Here is a 14,511-nt window from a genome sequence, read left to right as displayed (position 1 = left end):
TGGAGGAAATTTTGGATGAAATTGGTTTTGAGAAATAGGAATACGTTAATGAATGCTATTTGGATAGATATATTCTTCTTTCACTATGATGCGTGATTTTGCTTCATAGTATTAATGTATTGGCTTTGCAGAGGTATTGAGCTCCACTTGAAATCTACGATGTCTGCTTGCGGATCAAGGATACTGGGGATTCAAGAATTTATACTTAATGCAATGTCACGAAATTTTATTTATGAAGACGTATTGAGGATGTCAGAGTGCTGATAATAATGAGTCTTCAAAAATCTTCCACAGGAAGATGATATTTTTTGCAGGTGGGGGGAGGGGGAGGGGGTGTAGACGATAATAATTTTCTGATAACTTTGGTAACACTTGTTCTCGCTCTTGGCAATATCCCTGCTATAAAGTTCGACATGATTTCATATTATCTTCTAGTTATGAGTTAATACATTGTCTCAAGGAAATCAGTTCCAAACAACGATTGGTCTCCTTACTTTCAGTTTTAGCAATTTTTATCGGCACAAAAATTTACAAACGTTAGCAACTCTTTACTACGTTTTTGGTGCATCGCCAGGATCTTGCTTCTCAGACGCAGAATATGCTCTTAAACCTTTCCTCAAGACGAGATAATATCCTTCATAGTCATTTACATCGACAATAACGACAATACATAAATCTCCGAACAATACGAAACTTAGCAACTTTTCGCTACGTATGCAGACGAACCGCTCGATAGTAGCGCAGAGAGCCCGAGCGAGGCAGAAGCACGTGTGGCGACCAGCTGGGAGGTAAATAAAGGTCGTGTTGGTGTGTCGTGTGTCTGATTTTACTCACACAGGCCGAGTGAAGAGAGGAGATGCTCCGGTGATGCTCCCGTTGTGTGATATATGTGTGTTTGGATTGTTTTTTATTCATTATGTGCATTATATGAGGAGGGTTGTGTATTGCCTAACGGGTTGCAATCAACGAATTGTCAGCTACTGGTTGCAGAACAGAATTTCGAGGGGAATTGCAAGATTGTATGGAGTCTATTACAGAATGGGATGTTTCCATGTAGTTGCAAGTAAAACAATGACAAAATAAGTGGATTGTCTATCTGTCGTCTGTCTATGTCTCTCGTATGTTTGTGTCTAGGGTAGGGGGGGACCTGCAACCTTGGCACCTGTAATATCTGCACCTGTACCAGACTGGAAACCTTACATTCATGGGCAAGTCATTTTCAAAGGTTGTAACTTGCACAGTTAGATTTTGAGATGGATGTTTGTTGTTGCATAAGTATTGTTTTCAATATGCAATGTTAATGATGGATGATATGTCATTTTTACATTTTTTCTATACTATGAAATGGGTTGTCATTGATGGCACAACTTAGTATGGTTCAGTTTGATAGGTAGATTCACTCTTGGGCCAATCCACACTATGCAGTAAACAGACACATTGGCAACTTCACTTAGTCAACAAAAAAGAAAGGGAGAACTGTTTGGTGAAAACAGAAAAGCCATAAAGATACCAGTCTGGCACCTATAACTGCTCCATTTAAGGCCAATTAACCGCCACTGGTATTCTCTGAAGATACTATATAAAGTAGTATGTTTTTTGGAATTAAATTGGGAGGGAAGTCTGCCTGCTCTAAGTAGTAAGTGCTCAGAATACCTGCTGTGACTGATCAAGACATTACTGGTACTTATGTGGTAGCTTTTTCGTCTGGCAATCTTTCTGAACCAGATTCAATCCTGTGCACTGCCAGTGGATGGTAACCCTGGCGATTCCTTGCACACAGGCGGTAATTTAGAAGCAAAGAAGCAACAGCATGTTACAGCAAATAATGACCATTGTAGCAAAGGAATTAAAACTAGATTATTAAATATCATTAATATTCGTTATTATTCATGTAAGTAGGAATTATATCAGGAAAACCCATCATATCTTTCAAGCTTGGCCCAATTATTAGAGGAGGGTGGGAAGGTTTCCAGGGAAATTGCAAGGTAAAATATCCTGGAGTTTATCGAATCTTCCATGTATTTATGGCAGTTTGGAGTGAAGGATTTATCACAAGGAGTCAAGACATGCACTGCATTGTTAATGTTAATACCAGGAGCTTTTGTTCCAGGCTGTGCCCCCTGCACGAGACATTGTCATGTGTGCAAAACACTTTTCCTTCAAATTTCAAATTGCATGTCAGTCTTAAGCTCCATATTGAAATGAATATGTGCAGGATTCTTTGTGTTCCAGAGTAGGAGTTGAGGGCGACAACCCTCCCAGACTTTTTGCCAACCCTCTTTAGTGTATATTATAGTGACCCTCATTTCACATAAATGTATTTTTAAATTCATTTATCGTAATATTTAGCATGCATTTTCCCAGAAAACTGTCATGCCTTAACCAACATTCACAGCCAAGATTGTGGGTATGGGGATGGAAGATCACAGCAAAACTCTTGTGTTTATATGTAGAATAAAGTGAGAGGAATATGTCAATGTCAGTATTGTGAGCAGGTGCTCAAAGGTGTTTTGAGCAATTAACCTGTAGGCTTATCTTCCTTGAGTATTTTTATTTTATGTTGATTAGCTAATAAAATATCACTTCACATTTCAGGTTTCTGACCACCACAGGGAATTCTTTTGGATATGTTATGACCCTTTTTTCCCCTTGCAGGACCAGCTCCAGGGGGGAGACCTAAAGGGGCCTTCATGAGTTTAAAAACTACCTGTCTTGATACGCTCATCTCCAACAACATCAAGGTATGACACGTCTTTTACCAGAGTGTTGCACATTCACTATCAAAAGTATGTTTTTGGTGATTGATAGCATCACTTTCACAGACAAGATTTAGAATTTTTCATAGAGTTTGATGTGGACAGAACAAATCCAGTATTCATATTCTGTGCTTTTGATGAGTATCCTCACCTCCCCTGGGTACCATGAGAAATCAGTGTTTGTGTGGGGGAGACAAGAAATGCAAAACACTTTTGATTTTTGCCAAACGTATAATAGAAATGAACCGTATTCATGTTGACAAATGTAGAAAAGATATGAATGAAATGGAATATCTTCACGATACAAGAGATGTATGGTTTCAAATATGTCTTTGTGAGAATTACATTTGTTTTTGATGAAGCTATATTTGAAATCAGTCAAATACATTTCCTGTATTGTGAAGATATCATTCTCATTCACACCTTTTCTCTAAAAAATAGAAATGTAAACAGATTTTCTAGCCATCTGCTGATTTACATGACATACCATGGGCATAGTGATTGTGGTTGCCCCTGAGCCTTGTGGTGCAATGGGGTCTTCATGATACAAGAACCATTGCGGAACTGCTTCAGATGGTCGATCTCCACAATACCCCAAACAATGAGCAGCATAAAATCAGTCCTTACTTTTGATAGGCCCATTGATTCAAGGGTAATTTCATTTGGTCAATTTCTATAGATGGATTTTTTTTATATAGTCCAAGATTTTTTTTTCTTCTTCTTCTTCTTTTTCTTTTTCTAGACAGATGGTAGTTATAGTAAACTAACAAAGCCACATCTTAAGAGTTTTTTTTAGTAAAGGAGAAAGTAATTTTCAACACATGAAAAATGTTTACTTTGATGAATGCACATAATGCATTTGATTTGCTTTATCAAGATTATAAAAGATTGTTTTCCTTGAGCAGACTCCATATTATTTCTCCAGCTAGTCTTCAACTTATCTTAGTTGTGTAATTTTAAGATAATTTTGTATTATTCCATTTTCTGTAACACATCCTGTGGCACCAGTTACAAAGGGCGGGAATGGGATCCTGAACATGGAAATAGTGTCCTTCCTAGAGCCAGCAGTAATCCACTCATGGTTTACCCATTGTACATTCTATTGTCGTTGACTGGTGGAAATACTGCAACAGCCCCTTCCTAAATGTTTATTAAGTCTTATCTTCCTCTAAGGCTTAGTATGCTTATGGCAAGCCATTCCTGCCATCCTAATCTTCATACAAATTTTGAGATTTTATAATGGTATATTCCAGTCTTTCCAGCCCTTTTTTTTTTTTTTTTTTTTGATGATGATGGTGGTGATGACTCCTGAAAATTATTTTGCAGTGATTGTCAAAATCAGTCCGTCTCCTTTCCTCTCTTGTCTTCTCTTCTCGTCTCTTCTCTTCTTCCTTCTTTCCTCTCCCCTCCTACCCTTTTTCATTTTGATTTTTACCTATATATTTTAAAATTTCAGGCTGCAAGATGAGTGACTCAGAGAACGGCAGCGAGTTTGATGGCGACATTGAGGAAACGGAATTTGGACTTTACATGCAGCTTTATTTTGAATCCAATCCAGAATATAAGTCTAATGAACCAGAAAACAAAACTCATGACAGTTTTCATATGAGGCTTCAGTCATCAGGCAAGGAGAGCATCGAAGAATCCCCCGAGTCAAATGTGAACATTAGGGAAGATAAGGAAATAGAAGTACAGAAATACAATGATTGCCAGGCTGATAATGGCAAAGCATGCACTACCAGTTGCATCAAGGAAAATAATCTTGAGTTTTCAAGAAATGCGAGGAACAATGATACCAAAGGGAGGGATGCTACGGATAACGCCGATGCACCATGCTCAATGGCAGATATTCAAGGGATGGACCAACAGAGCCAACTGAAAAGGGTATCCAGAGAAAGGCTTTCTAGTATTTGTAGTATAGACAGCATATCAGGTAGTGTCCCTCTGGATAACTTGTACTGTGTAGATTTAATTTCTGATGAAGAGGACGGAGGAGTCAGCCAGAACTTGGCCATCTCTGAGAGATTAGAACAGGAAATTGCAGAGGCTCCCCAAGAAACTAGCAATTCTAGGAAAAGGAAAAGGTTCAGGTATTCATCTGACAGTGATATAGAAGAATCAAGATGTGCTAGTCTAGCTGGAAAGGCAAACACACATAAGAAAAGGATTACAAGTGCACCAAAATGTAGCTCTTCAAGGAACAGTGATGAGGAAGAGGATGTTTATGTCCTTCCTCCTCCACCACGACAGAAAATTTCAGTTGTGAATTTAGCGTCAACTTCTGATAGCGATTCATCAGATGCCCCCAATTTGAGAGGAAAACAAGATACCAAGGCTAAAGGCAAATTTGGTTTACAAGTTGATCGCACACCCAAATGTATATCCAAAGCAAAAGATGTAAAATCACCCAAAAAGTTACTGAATGGGGACCTTTCCCAAATAATTGCTGCCATAAAGAGAGGCAGTAAGAGCACAAATGTTACTTGTGAGTCTGACACAGAGAGTGAGACCGACTCCCTTGATGGGGAAATAGGAACAAAATTGACAATGAATTTAGACAAAGGATTAAAAAGACTCCTTGACAATGATAAGGAGCACACAAATAGACCAACCAGAAAGGTTGAGAATATGAAAAGTTTTGACTACAGCAAAACACTTCTAAAAACCAAGAATCTACCAAGCTGTAAGAAGTGGACAGCCTCTATGGCATCTTTCTATGATTCAGATGTATCAGAAGACCTGCAGATAGAGGCAGTACACAAGCAACAATCAAGTGAGTTTTGTATTTACATTTTCAAAGTAAATATTTGAGGCATAGTAAAAGATTCGTCTTGCAATTTGTTATCATCATTGCAGTTTTTTCTAATTTTAACAGCATGATAAGTTCTCTGTGTGTTGAATTCCAGATTCACTAAGGGACTGGCATATTAATGCAAGTGATTATCCAGTCTACCAAAGAGGCCGATATTTTACCAGGGAAGTCAGGTGTACTCGATGTCGCCAGTTTGGTCACCTGGAGAAGGATTGTCCAAGAGTACCACATTGTCACCTGTGCTCCCAAACAGGACATACAGTGAGATACATGTGTCCGGAAAACTGTTGCTTTAGAGTAAGTAAAAAACACTATCACAGTTTAATTCTTATGAACTATAATTGATCCAAACAAATAAAATCATCTCATCATTATTGAAACTCTGTCCTCAAGGTCTGACACAAAAGCAAGGCAAATACAAGCAATTAGATGTGAATAAGATTGATAGATAGGAATTGCTTATAAGTGCAAAGAGGTTTGACAAAAGTATCACCGCCAATCATTTAGTACTGTCAGTCATGTCATTTGTTGTATCACCTGTTTACATTTTATGTAAACAATGATGAAAATTTGACTAGTTCACATCAGCCTTAAATCATCATTACTATTCTGGAGACAAGGCACTAGTTATGTTGCGGTCTGTTCCAAGAGGAGAATTCTGATATTGTAGTTGAATTTAAATGCCTTAGTCACAATAATTGCTTTGTGTGTAAAGAAAAAGAAGAGACTTTGGTGCAAAGATTGGTTCAGTATAAGATGTTTATAGAAGCCACACAGTACTTCGGGAACTACATCATGGCCTTAAGCAAGATTTCAGAAAACATTGAAGAATGAGCTTAAGCACATTTTGTACTTAACGGGCAATGATGTAGCCATTTATAATGAAAAGTCACAAACAGGAAGAACAATATAACAGCAGCAGCTCAAGCCACTGGGCACCTCCTGGTGATTTTGCTTTTTGTTTGCTCTGGCAAGTTGATGGTTTGCCCACCTTTCCTGGCTATCAGGCCTGCCTCTGCTCTGGACAGGCCTTTAGGGTGTCCCCCTAGTATCTAATCTCACTCCCAATTCTTTTGTGACTTACACAATAAGTCAAATATTCTAATAGTACAGGTATTATTGCTTACATCATGAAAGTACTCTAATGTTTTGTTTACATATTTTTCCAATTTCTATTATAAAATAAGAATGGAAAAAAGATAGTTGAGTGGTGCTATCTGCATATGATTCCATTAACATATTTCTCTATCTAACAACATTGTATTATTTCTTAATAGATGTGACATGTATAAGAATTTCAATGTTTTTTGTCATTTCTTCATCATTATGAGCATATATTTGAAATATTAAACCTAGAGGGTCTTTAACAAGTGACAGGCTTTATTTGGCTGTCAATTATATTTACCCAGATCAAATTCGGTGAAGAACATTAGATGTGTATGGTCAGAGGTATTGCTGGTGGTACATGTAGATACAAATGTACAGATACCCATGTGAATGTCTTTATCTATGCTAAATGCATAAAGGAAAGAAAATGTATATTCAGATTTACCTGTACATCTCATGTCGAAATTTCTTTGCAGTGTGGTGGAGAACCCCATGGATTTTGTTACAACACTTCAGCTGCTGTCAGATGCCATTTGTGTGGCTTTCATGGTCATCAGATGCAGATGTGCCCAGATTTGTGGAGGCGATTTCACATAACGGTACGACAATTTGTTTGTTTGTTTTTTTAATGAATTCTATCTTGTAATCCTTTAAGAAGTTTATGAAATATACTATTATTATTCCCCATGTTGGCTCCTTTGTACACCCAATTAGCCATCTATGTGAATGTTTTACAAAAAGTAGTGTCTTTTTATCCTCACTAATGATATCTGTTTATGTATTGGTTGGGTTTATTTTATTTACTACTACATATTTTATTATGTTGTTCGGAATATTATAAGTGAGCAGGGCTGACATAAATTGCGTTGGGTTTTGAAGAGCTAGGACACTAGTTTGAAATGAGGTATCATGAGGTGGATATGCTAACAGGAGTAGTTCTTACTTGTGTGAAGTCAGGTTACAGAAGCCAAGACAGGAGTAGATTCAGGTATTCCTATGTTCTATGCAGAAGCCCCTAAGGTGTAGGCCTAACCAGATTACACATCAGTCATACATAACTGCCTTTGTAATTTTGTTATTGTTGTACACATGGGCCAGGGTGATCTCAAGGAAAAATTTACCTCCCTCCTTTAACTTGAATACAACGCCTAAGAAAGTCTAAGAGAACAGGACATGTTGTCATCAGAGTTCTTATACCTTTTTCCCACGATAAACCAAATCACTTTCTGGCTAAGCTTCATCTTTGTACTATATATGGTATGTTGTACTGAGACTTTGGCAACTGCAATTTGTGTAGGAAGAAACCACTCTGTAATTACATATACATTAGATAGTCAACACAATATGCTGTCTGAAATCCTTGTTTTGTAAGTTATGCCGTTGCATCTAGGGTTCCAGACTGGGTGAGGGTATAGAATTGCCTTTATTACTGAGAAACATTTTCACAAACTTTCATTTAACAAGATTTGACTCATCATTAAAAAAATATATATATACATAAAACAATGATAATAATAATTTTAATACATGCAAGAGCATGACATTTTGGATTTATAGAAAAAAATGTCCATCCTAGGCGTTGATATAATATGATTAGATGCCCAGAAGCTTTTTTATCAGAATTTTAAGTCATATTCACAAACTGGTATTCCATTGTCCTTCTCAACATTTCTTTTGGTTTTGTAATGAAATCTTAAGCAGTTTGAACTAAAGTCTGCATATAGAAACGTTCAGGCACCGAGTGGGGTGAAAATTTCAGTCTGATGCTCGGCTGTAACAGGGTCTGTGAAATCAACTAAATATCGTGAATTGAGTCTTGGCACACTTATCACAAGACTAGTTTAGAAACTGTTCATAGCTATTCAGAAGAATTTTGTCTTTGTGTATGTCATGTTTTGTGGTGTGAAGTAGTGTCTCCTGTAGTGGCATTACAAAGTTGCTAAACTTGTAATTTATTGAATATGTGTTTTTATGTCAGTTGATCAGGAGTAGAAGCTGTCAGGAGTAAGATACACAAACTGCTGAATATTTTTACATCCACCTCAGCTATTGACAGGTTCTTGTGTAGAGACATTCATAGGTATACATTATTATATTATGCATTATTCTGTTTGAAAATGGAAACGATTATAACTCACATCTCTCTTCTTTTCATTTTCAGACTTCTGGGGAAGAAGTACAAAGCCCAGAATTCCACAAGGTTCGCCCTTTAAAAGAACAGTATTGTTGCATATGTGCCAAGCAAGGACATTACAGCTATATTTGTCCTCATAGGCACGAGAACTCTTATTACTCTCAAGTTCCACAAACGGTCATCAGCTACTCCTCACCAGTTTTACAGGAAAATGGCAAACTCACAGTCAGCGCTGGAGCTGAGATTTTAGAGGTAACCTTTTTTTGTGCGTGTATATGTATGTGGGTATGGTCAACTCACCTTTACTTGAAGAATTTTGGTTAAGAAAGATTTGGAATCTGTTGCCAAGTGTTAAATGTCTTGTATTTTTTTCAAACAGGTGCCAGCAGATGTTACAAAATTCTCTGTGAAGCAACGAGATGCTGGACGCTTAATAGGACGGCAAGGGATGGTTGTGAAGGAAGTCCAGAAACTGTCAAATGCCAAAGTTATTATTAATACAAAATATGGAAGATGTCAGGTAAGACAAACATCAATTCCAGGTCATTTTATATTCATCTTCTTCAGTTCCAAATCCAATCTATTATTTTATGATTGTAAATGCTAGTTTATGGGGTCCAATTAGCCTTTTTTTTCTTTTCTTTCTTCTTTCTGTCTTTTCTAAAGGTATTGAAATTAACTTCAGTGTGCTCTATTCCTTCCATAATTTTGTCTTCATTTGTATATGAGTGTGTTAGTCTGTCTGTCCATATCTCATGTGTTAGTCAAAGGGAAACCATTATGAAAATTTTAAACAGCTACATAAGTAACCAAGGTGCAGTTAAGCAAGAGAAACTGGATTTTGTTTGTGTGATATAAAGGTATTTCTTTTCATTCCAGGTTCACATCTGTGGAAGTTGGAAGGACAGGAAACTTGCAAAAGGAATAATTGAAGTTCTACTTGGTCGTATACCAGTAGGTGAATATAAAGAGTACATCACCAATATAGCCAACGTCACTAATGACCCTAATATACAGGAACTTTTAATGTACTCAGATTCAAACAAAGTCTTGACAGAACTAGAAGACAGTAACCAGCCTCTACCAGGTTATCGCGGCAGAATTAGCAAAAGCTCCTCACGTATTCTGGAAAATCTTCCCAGGACAAGAGAAGATCTCTTGGCTAAAATATCTGAAAGTGTTTCAGATCTGAAGTCTGTTGATTTTGATGTGAAAAGACGTGTTAAACTCTTGAAAAAGGAAAGAGACTCGCTAGATTTTAATGATGCATCTCCCGATATTATTCGTCGGATGCAAAAGTTGTTGAATGAATTATCAAGAGTTATTATTGGTAGAGAGATGTATGGTGATGGTAAAGATATCCATGAAAGTTTATCCAATTTGCAAAGCAAAGTAACAGAATGTAAAAGTAATAGAGTTCCTGAAGATTTGTGTGAAAACGTTGCACATACCCTTCGTATGGTCTATAATCCTTCTATTGAAAGAGTAGATACTATATTGAGCTATGCAGAAGACTATCTGGAAAGAGTGAGTAAAAACGAGGGGAAGAAAGAAAATCTAGAAAAATTTAGGAAAACCTACAAGAGGAAACAAGTTAATACTGCTGGTTCAGAGGAAAATGGGATCAAATTGCTAAAGAAAAAGCTCAAGAGACTTAAAAGTAAGAGTGGAAATCTCTTTGGAAGAAACTCTGATCTGATATGTAAACATAACAGATTACAGTTAAAATGTAAGCATTGCAAAAATGAAGCACAAGAAATGCACAGTCGGTGCCGGCACAAGGCAGAACAAAAGAATTGCGGACTTTGTAAGAAACAAAAAGATATGAAAAGAAAGAGTAAAATGTGTGTCCACGATTCCATAAAAGGTAAGTGTAAGAAGTGCAAAAAGAAGAAAAAACCCAAACGAAATAGTACAGCGTTTTGGAATGAAATATTTAAGGACTGTTGAGTTCCAAGAAGTGATAAAACCAATGAACCTGCCTAAGTTGAAAATATCCCAGAGATTATTTTATTTATCAAGTATGTAGCTATGGTATTTCTTTTTCAACAATTCAGGTTTGTGAGAAGGTGCTCTAAATCTTTACTCCACTGGATCCGTTTTGAGCTTAATTTCTTCATTTCTTTGGTATGATTTTTTACCCTTTTACAATTGCCATTTTGCCATTAGACCAACTACTTGAAACCTGATATGAGTCATATTTTTCTTTTTGAAGGAAAACTAAACTTTGAATATAAGCAGATTATATAAATAAAGTTTGAGTTGAAATGTGCAAGGTGGCTTAATTCTCCTTGTTTTTTGTCCTATTCTTTTATTTATTGTAGGAACTTGTCACTACTCGCACTCGAGGAATTATCTTACAGAAAGCTTTTATTTGAGTTATCCCTAAGGAATGCAAAAATCTTTAAATCAGACACTTGAAATACATGTGATAATAAAATAATAGGAAACATAGATTTGTATTCAATATTTTATTTTCTTAGGATTTGGTACTTACTGCTTCATTCTGAGTCCCTCCGTAATAAACAATATTGTAGGATTTTGAACTTTGTTTATATATCGCGAAGGAAATGGATATATAGTACACATAGCGAAAATTATAATATTCCCTTCTTCGAATTTAGACATTGAAATATCAGAGGCAATGATCCTCTATCACTCGATATGCTTCTGCCTTAGCCACACATGTATTGATTGGTTTATTCACTCAGATATGGGTGGGGAGGGGGAGGGATTATGTATGTATGTATGTATGTATGTATGTATGTATGTATGTATGTATGTATGTATGTATGTATGTGTGTGTGTGTGTGTGTGTGTGTGTGTGTGTGTGTGTGTGTGTGTGTGTGTGTGTGTGTGTGTGCGTGTGCGTGTGCGTGTGCGTGTGCGTGTGCGTGTGCGTGTGCGTGTGCGTGTGCGTGTGCGTGCATATAGCTGCATCCACCTTCGTTTCGACCCACCAGCTGCCGTCCCATCTCTAACTCCTGACTCCCGACGACAGAATTGATCAATCTCCCCATGCCACAATTTCCATTAGTCGTCCCACGAGCCTCGTCCACCAACTGTTTCCTCGGAAGACGACCTGGTGGCCAGGGTCGTCCTCGGAGAATACTCTTGTCAGGCGAGTTCATGGCACTCACCGGCAGGCCAATCCACCTTCTGACTTCCAGGTCTGACAGCTCAGAATCATGTACAGTTACGACCAAATCTTCTTGTCAACCCTATTTCGAATTCCGTCTCGAACATCAACTCTTGTCAACCCTGTTTCGAATTCCGTTTCGAACCTTCACTTAATACCACACTTTTTGCATAGGGTGAGACCGATTCGAAGCTTCAATTCATGACTTGACTTTCGTCCGCCGCTTCACCACACATCCAAGGTATGTAAAGCACACACCGACTGAACAGGCTCTCCTCGCAGGCCTTGCAGGTCTCTAAACCGAAGGAGGGAGGCAGAGAGAGAGAAAGACATAGAGAGATGGGGGGGGAGGGAGGCAGAGCGAAAGACAGAGACAGAGAGGGACGTTACTCACAGCACCGAGAACCTCTACTCGTTTCTAAAGACTAGGACGAGATGCCAACATGGTCATTAAAGACAAATTCGGAGACTATATTGCCCAGTGTTACATTAATTTTGGAAAGTAATTCTACTCGTTAGCCATGTAAGTGAAGTTGAAAAGCGTAATTCTTCGTCAGTCAAAACAATTAGATCAACTTGACCGAGGTATTTAAAAGCATTGTGCGTGTGGCTAAAACAACCGAAATTGGTTTTATTGGAGGTTAAAAGTCCTTAGAGTCCTTTAGAGTTATTAAACTTACAAGAATGATGAAAAATAAATGTAGAACATTGTTTTTTTAATCGTTGAATTCACCCCCCACCCCCCAATCCCTTGGCCGTTGTAGTCGTGGGGGGACTTAGGAGACGGGAACTAAGACCCAATGCAGGGATCTCCCCTACTTTGGGCCTCAGCCCTCTGCTGAATTAATTTTGCATGGTCTTTTCTCCCTCCAGCTCTTTCGTTTCCGTCCCTTCTCCAACCCCTTCTACTATCTACTTCCTAAGGTGTAAGAGCCGTGCTGAAAGGATGAAAGGCTGACTTTGTGCCAGTCATGAAAGGCTTAAGGGAACCATTAGCACCGTATCCCCCTATTTTAGTTTACGAGCCTTTACCTTTCAAGGTGACACTGAGGGGTGGACTGTTTATTTCCCCAATATAGTCAAAGCTTCCCATGTAATATCCTTAATAGGAGCAATGAGGTTTGCCCCTTCATCAGATAGCCCCATCGATTCAAACTCTCCCGGCTCCCCGACCCCAGGCTCTCCTTTGACCACGACTCTGAACACTGCAACTAATACCCACTCCTCAATGCCTGGTAGTACATTATCCACCCAAGTCGAGACAATCTCCAGAAGACATTCCTACTCTCCCAACTTCCTCAACTTCATCACCACAACCTTCTTCATCAATCACCCCATCTTCCCATATAGCCTTATTCTCCATCTTTCCGTAATACTACCCCTCTCAACGATACTCCCTCTTCCACACGCCCCCGTCCTTCTACCGCCCCCAACTCTACAAATATCTTAAATATTCTATTTAGCCCAGCCAAATGGGACCGATTTTTCGTGTTTCCCCTACAGTTCCTTACTCAGGCAACACTTCTCTTTCAACATTGTCTCCAAAAGCAAGTGGGCAGAGTCTCTCTATACCCGACCCGATCGTTCCCGTCTCGTTACATTTATATCTGAAACTGAAGCTGTAGCATTATCAAGTCTAACATCTCTCTCTGGCAACCCCATTCCTGCAGAACCTCATCTAACTCTTAATACTTGTACCAGAACTGTCTCTTGTCTCCCCAGCAAGCTGCCCTATGGATATCGATTGGTCAGATTGTGGAGAATACTTACTCGGCTGCCTCAAAGACCGTGATGTGATATCAGTACAGTGCTACTCCATTCCTCCTTAAGGCCATCGATAGAACCCCACCAACATTGCCAAAATTACATTCCGTACACATGACCTTCCCTTTCATATTTACATTAGTGGACAATACCTCCCTGTTCGACCATCCCAACCTCCTCCCTGCTAATGTCAAAACTGTTGGCGTTTTGGACATCCTGCCAAACACTACTGTTCAACTATGCCCTTCCCCAGATCCTCCACCTCCTGATACCCTTACTGATACTACACCCCCCTTCTCCCCCCACTAATTCCTTATCTCATCCCTTAGCTCCTTCCCCTTCAAATTCCCCAACACGTACTGTATACGTTATCACTCATAAATCAAATAAATCAACTAAGATATAGCTCTCCTACATTGGAATATTCGCGGCTTCCGTTCTCTCAGACCAGACCTTTGTCATATCCTTTCTTCATACAATCCATCCATGATCCCACACTTTTGGCTTTGGCGAACTGCTTTCCTTCCTCAGACGCATATATATCCTTCACTTGACCTAATCCTCTACCTAAACCCACCATAACCCATTCACACATCAACTCCTCTACCCATCTTTATCCTTTCAATATTACTCTTGATTATTGACACAGCAACTATCACCCTTCGCCACTCTCTAAATACCTTCCTATAGTGCTATATGACCTTATATGTCTAGCACATTTATTTTACTTTTAACCATTAACTAATACAATGATTTTCGACAGTAATTCTCCTCGCAATTAGTAAATTAAAATAATTCT

At 38.5% G+C, this 14,511-nt stretch overlaps 1 protein-coding gene across 2 annotated transcripts; it reads left to right on the top strand.

Annotated features, from left to right (window-relative positions):
• Positions 1 to 519: 519 nt before the first annotated feature.
• LOC113805486 (uncharacterized) lies at positions 520 to 11,084 on the top strand. 2 transcript variants are annotated; one of them, XM_027356493.2, is made up of 8 exons: positions 520 to 788; positions 2,656 to 2,741; positions 4,213 to 5,529; positions 5,663 to 5,865; positions 7,152 to 7,274; positions 8,837 to 9,061; positions 9,189 to 9,329; positions 9,689 to 11,084. In XM_027356493.2, exons 3-8 carry the CDS (start codon positions 4,221 to 4,223, stop codon positions 10,757 to 10,759), a joined length of 3,072 nt encoding a protein of 1,023 aa, XP_027212294.2. In that variant the 5' UTR covers positions 520 to 788; positions 2,656 to 2,741; positions 4,213 to 4,220; the 3' UTR covers positions 10,760 to 11,084. The 2 variants fall into 2 exon arrangements, with proteins under 2 accessions (XP_027212294.2, XP_027212300.2); XM_027356499.2 differs by having other exon boundaries at positions 768 to 889.
• The last annotated feature ends 3,427 nt before the right edge of the window (positions 11,085 to 14,511 follow it).

This window comes from Penaeus vannamei, chromosome 5 (genome assembly GCF_042767895.1).
Source record: "Penaeus vannamei isolate JL-2024 chromosome 5, ASM4276789v1, whole genome shotgun sequence".
NCBI classification, from domain to species: Eukaryota; Metazoa; Arthropoda; class Malacostraca; order Decapoda; family Penaeidae; genus Penaeus; species Penaeus vannamei.
Note: the sequence above shows the minus strand (reverse complement) of the source record. Positions and strands in the feature narration are given on the sequence as shown.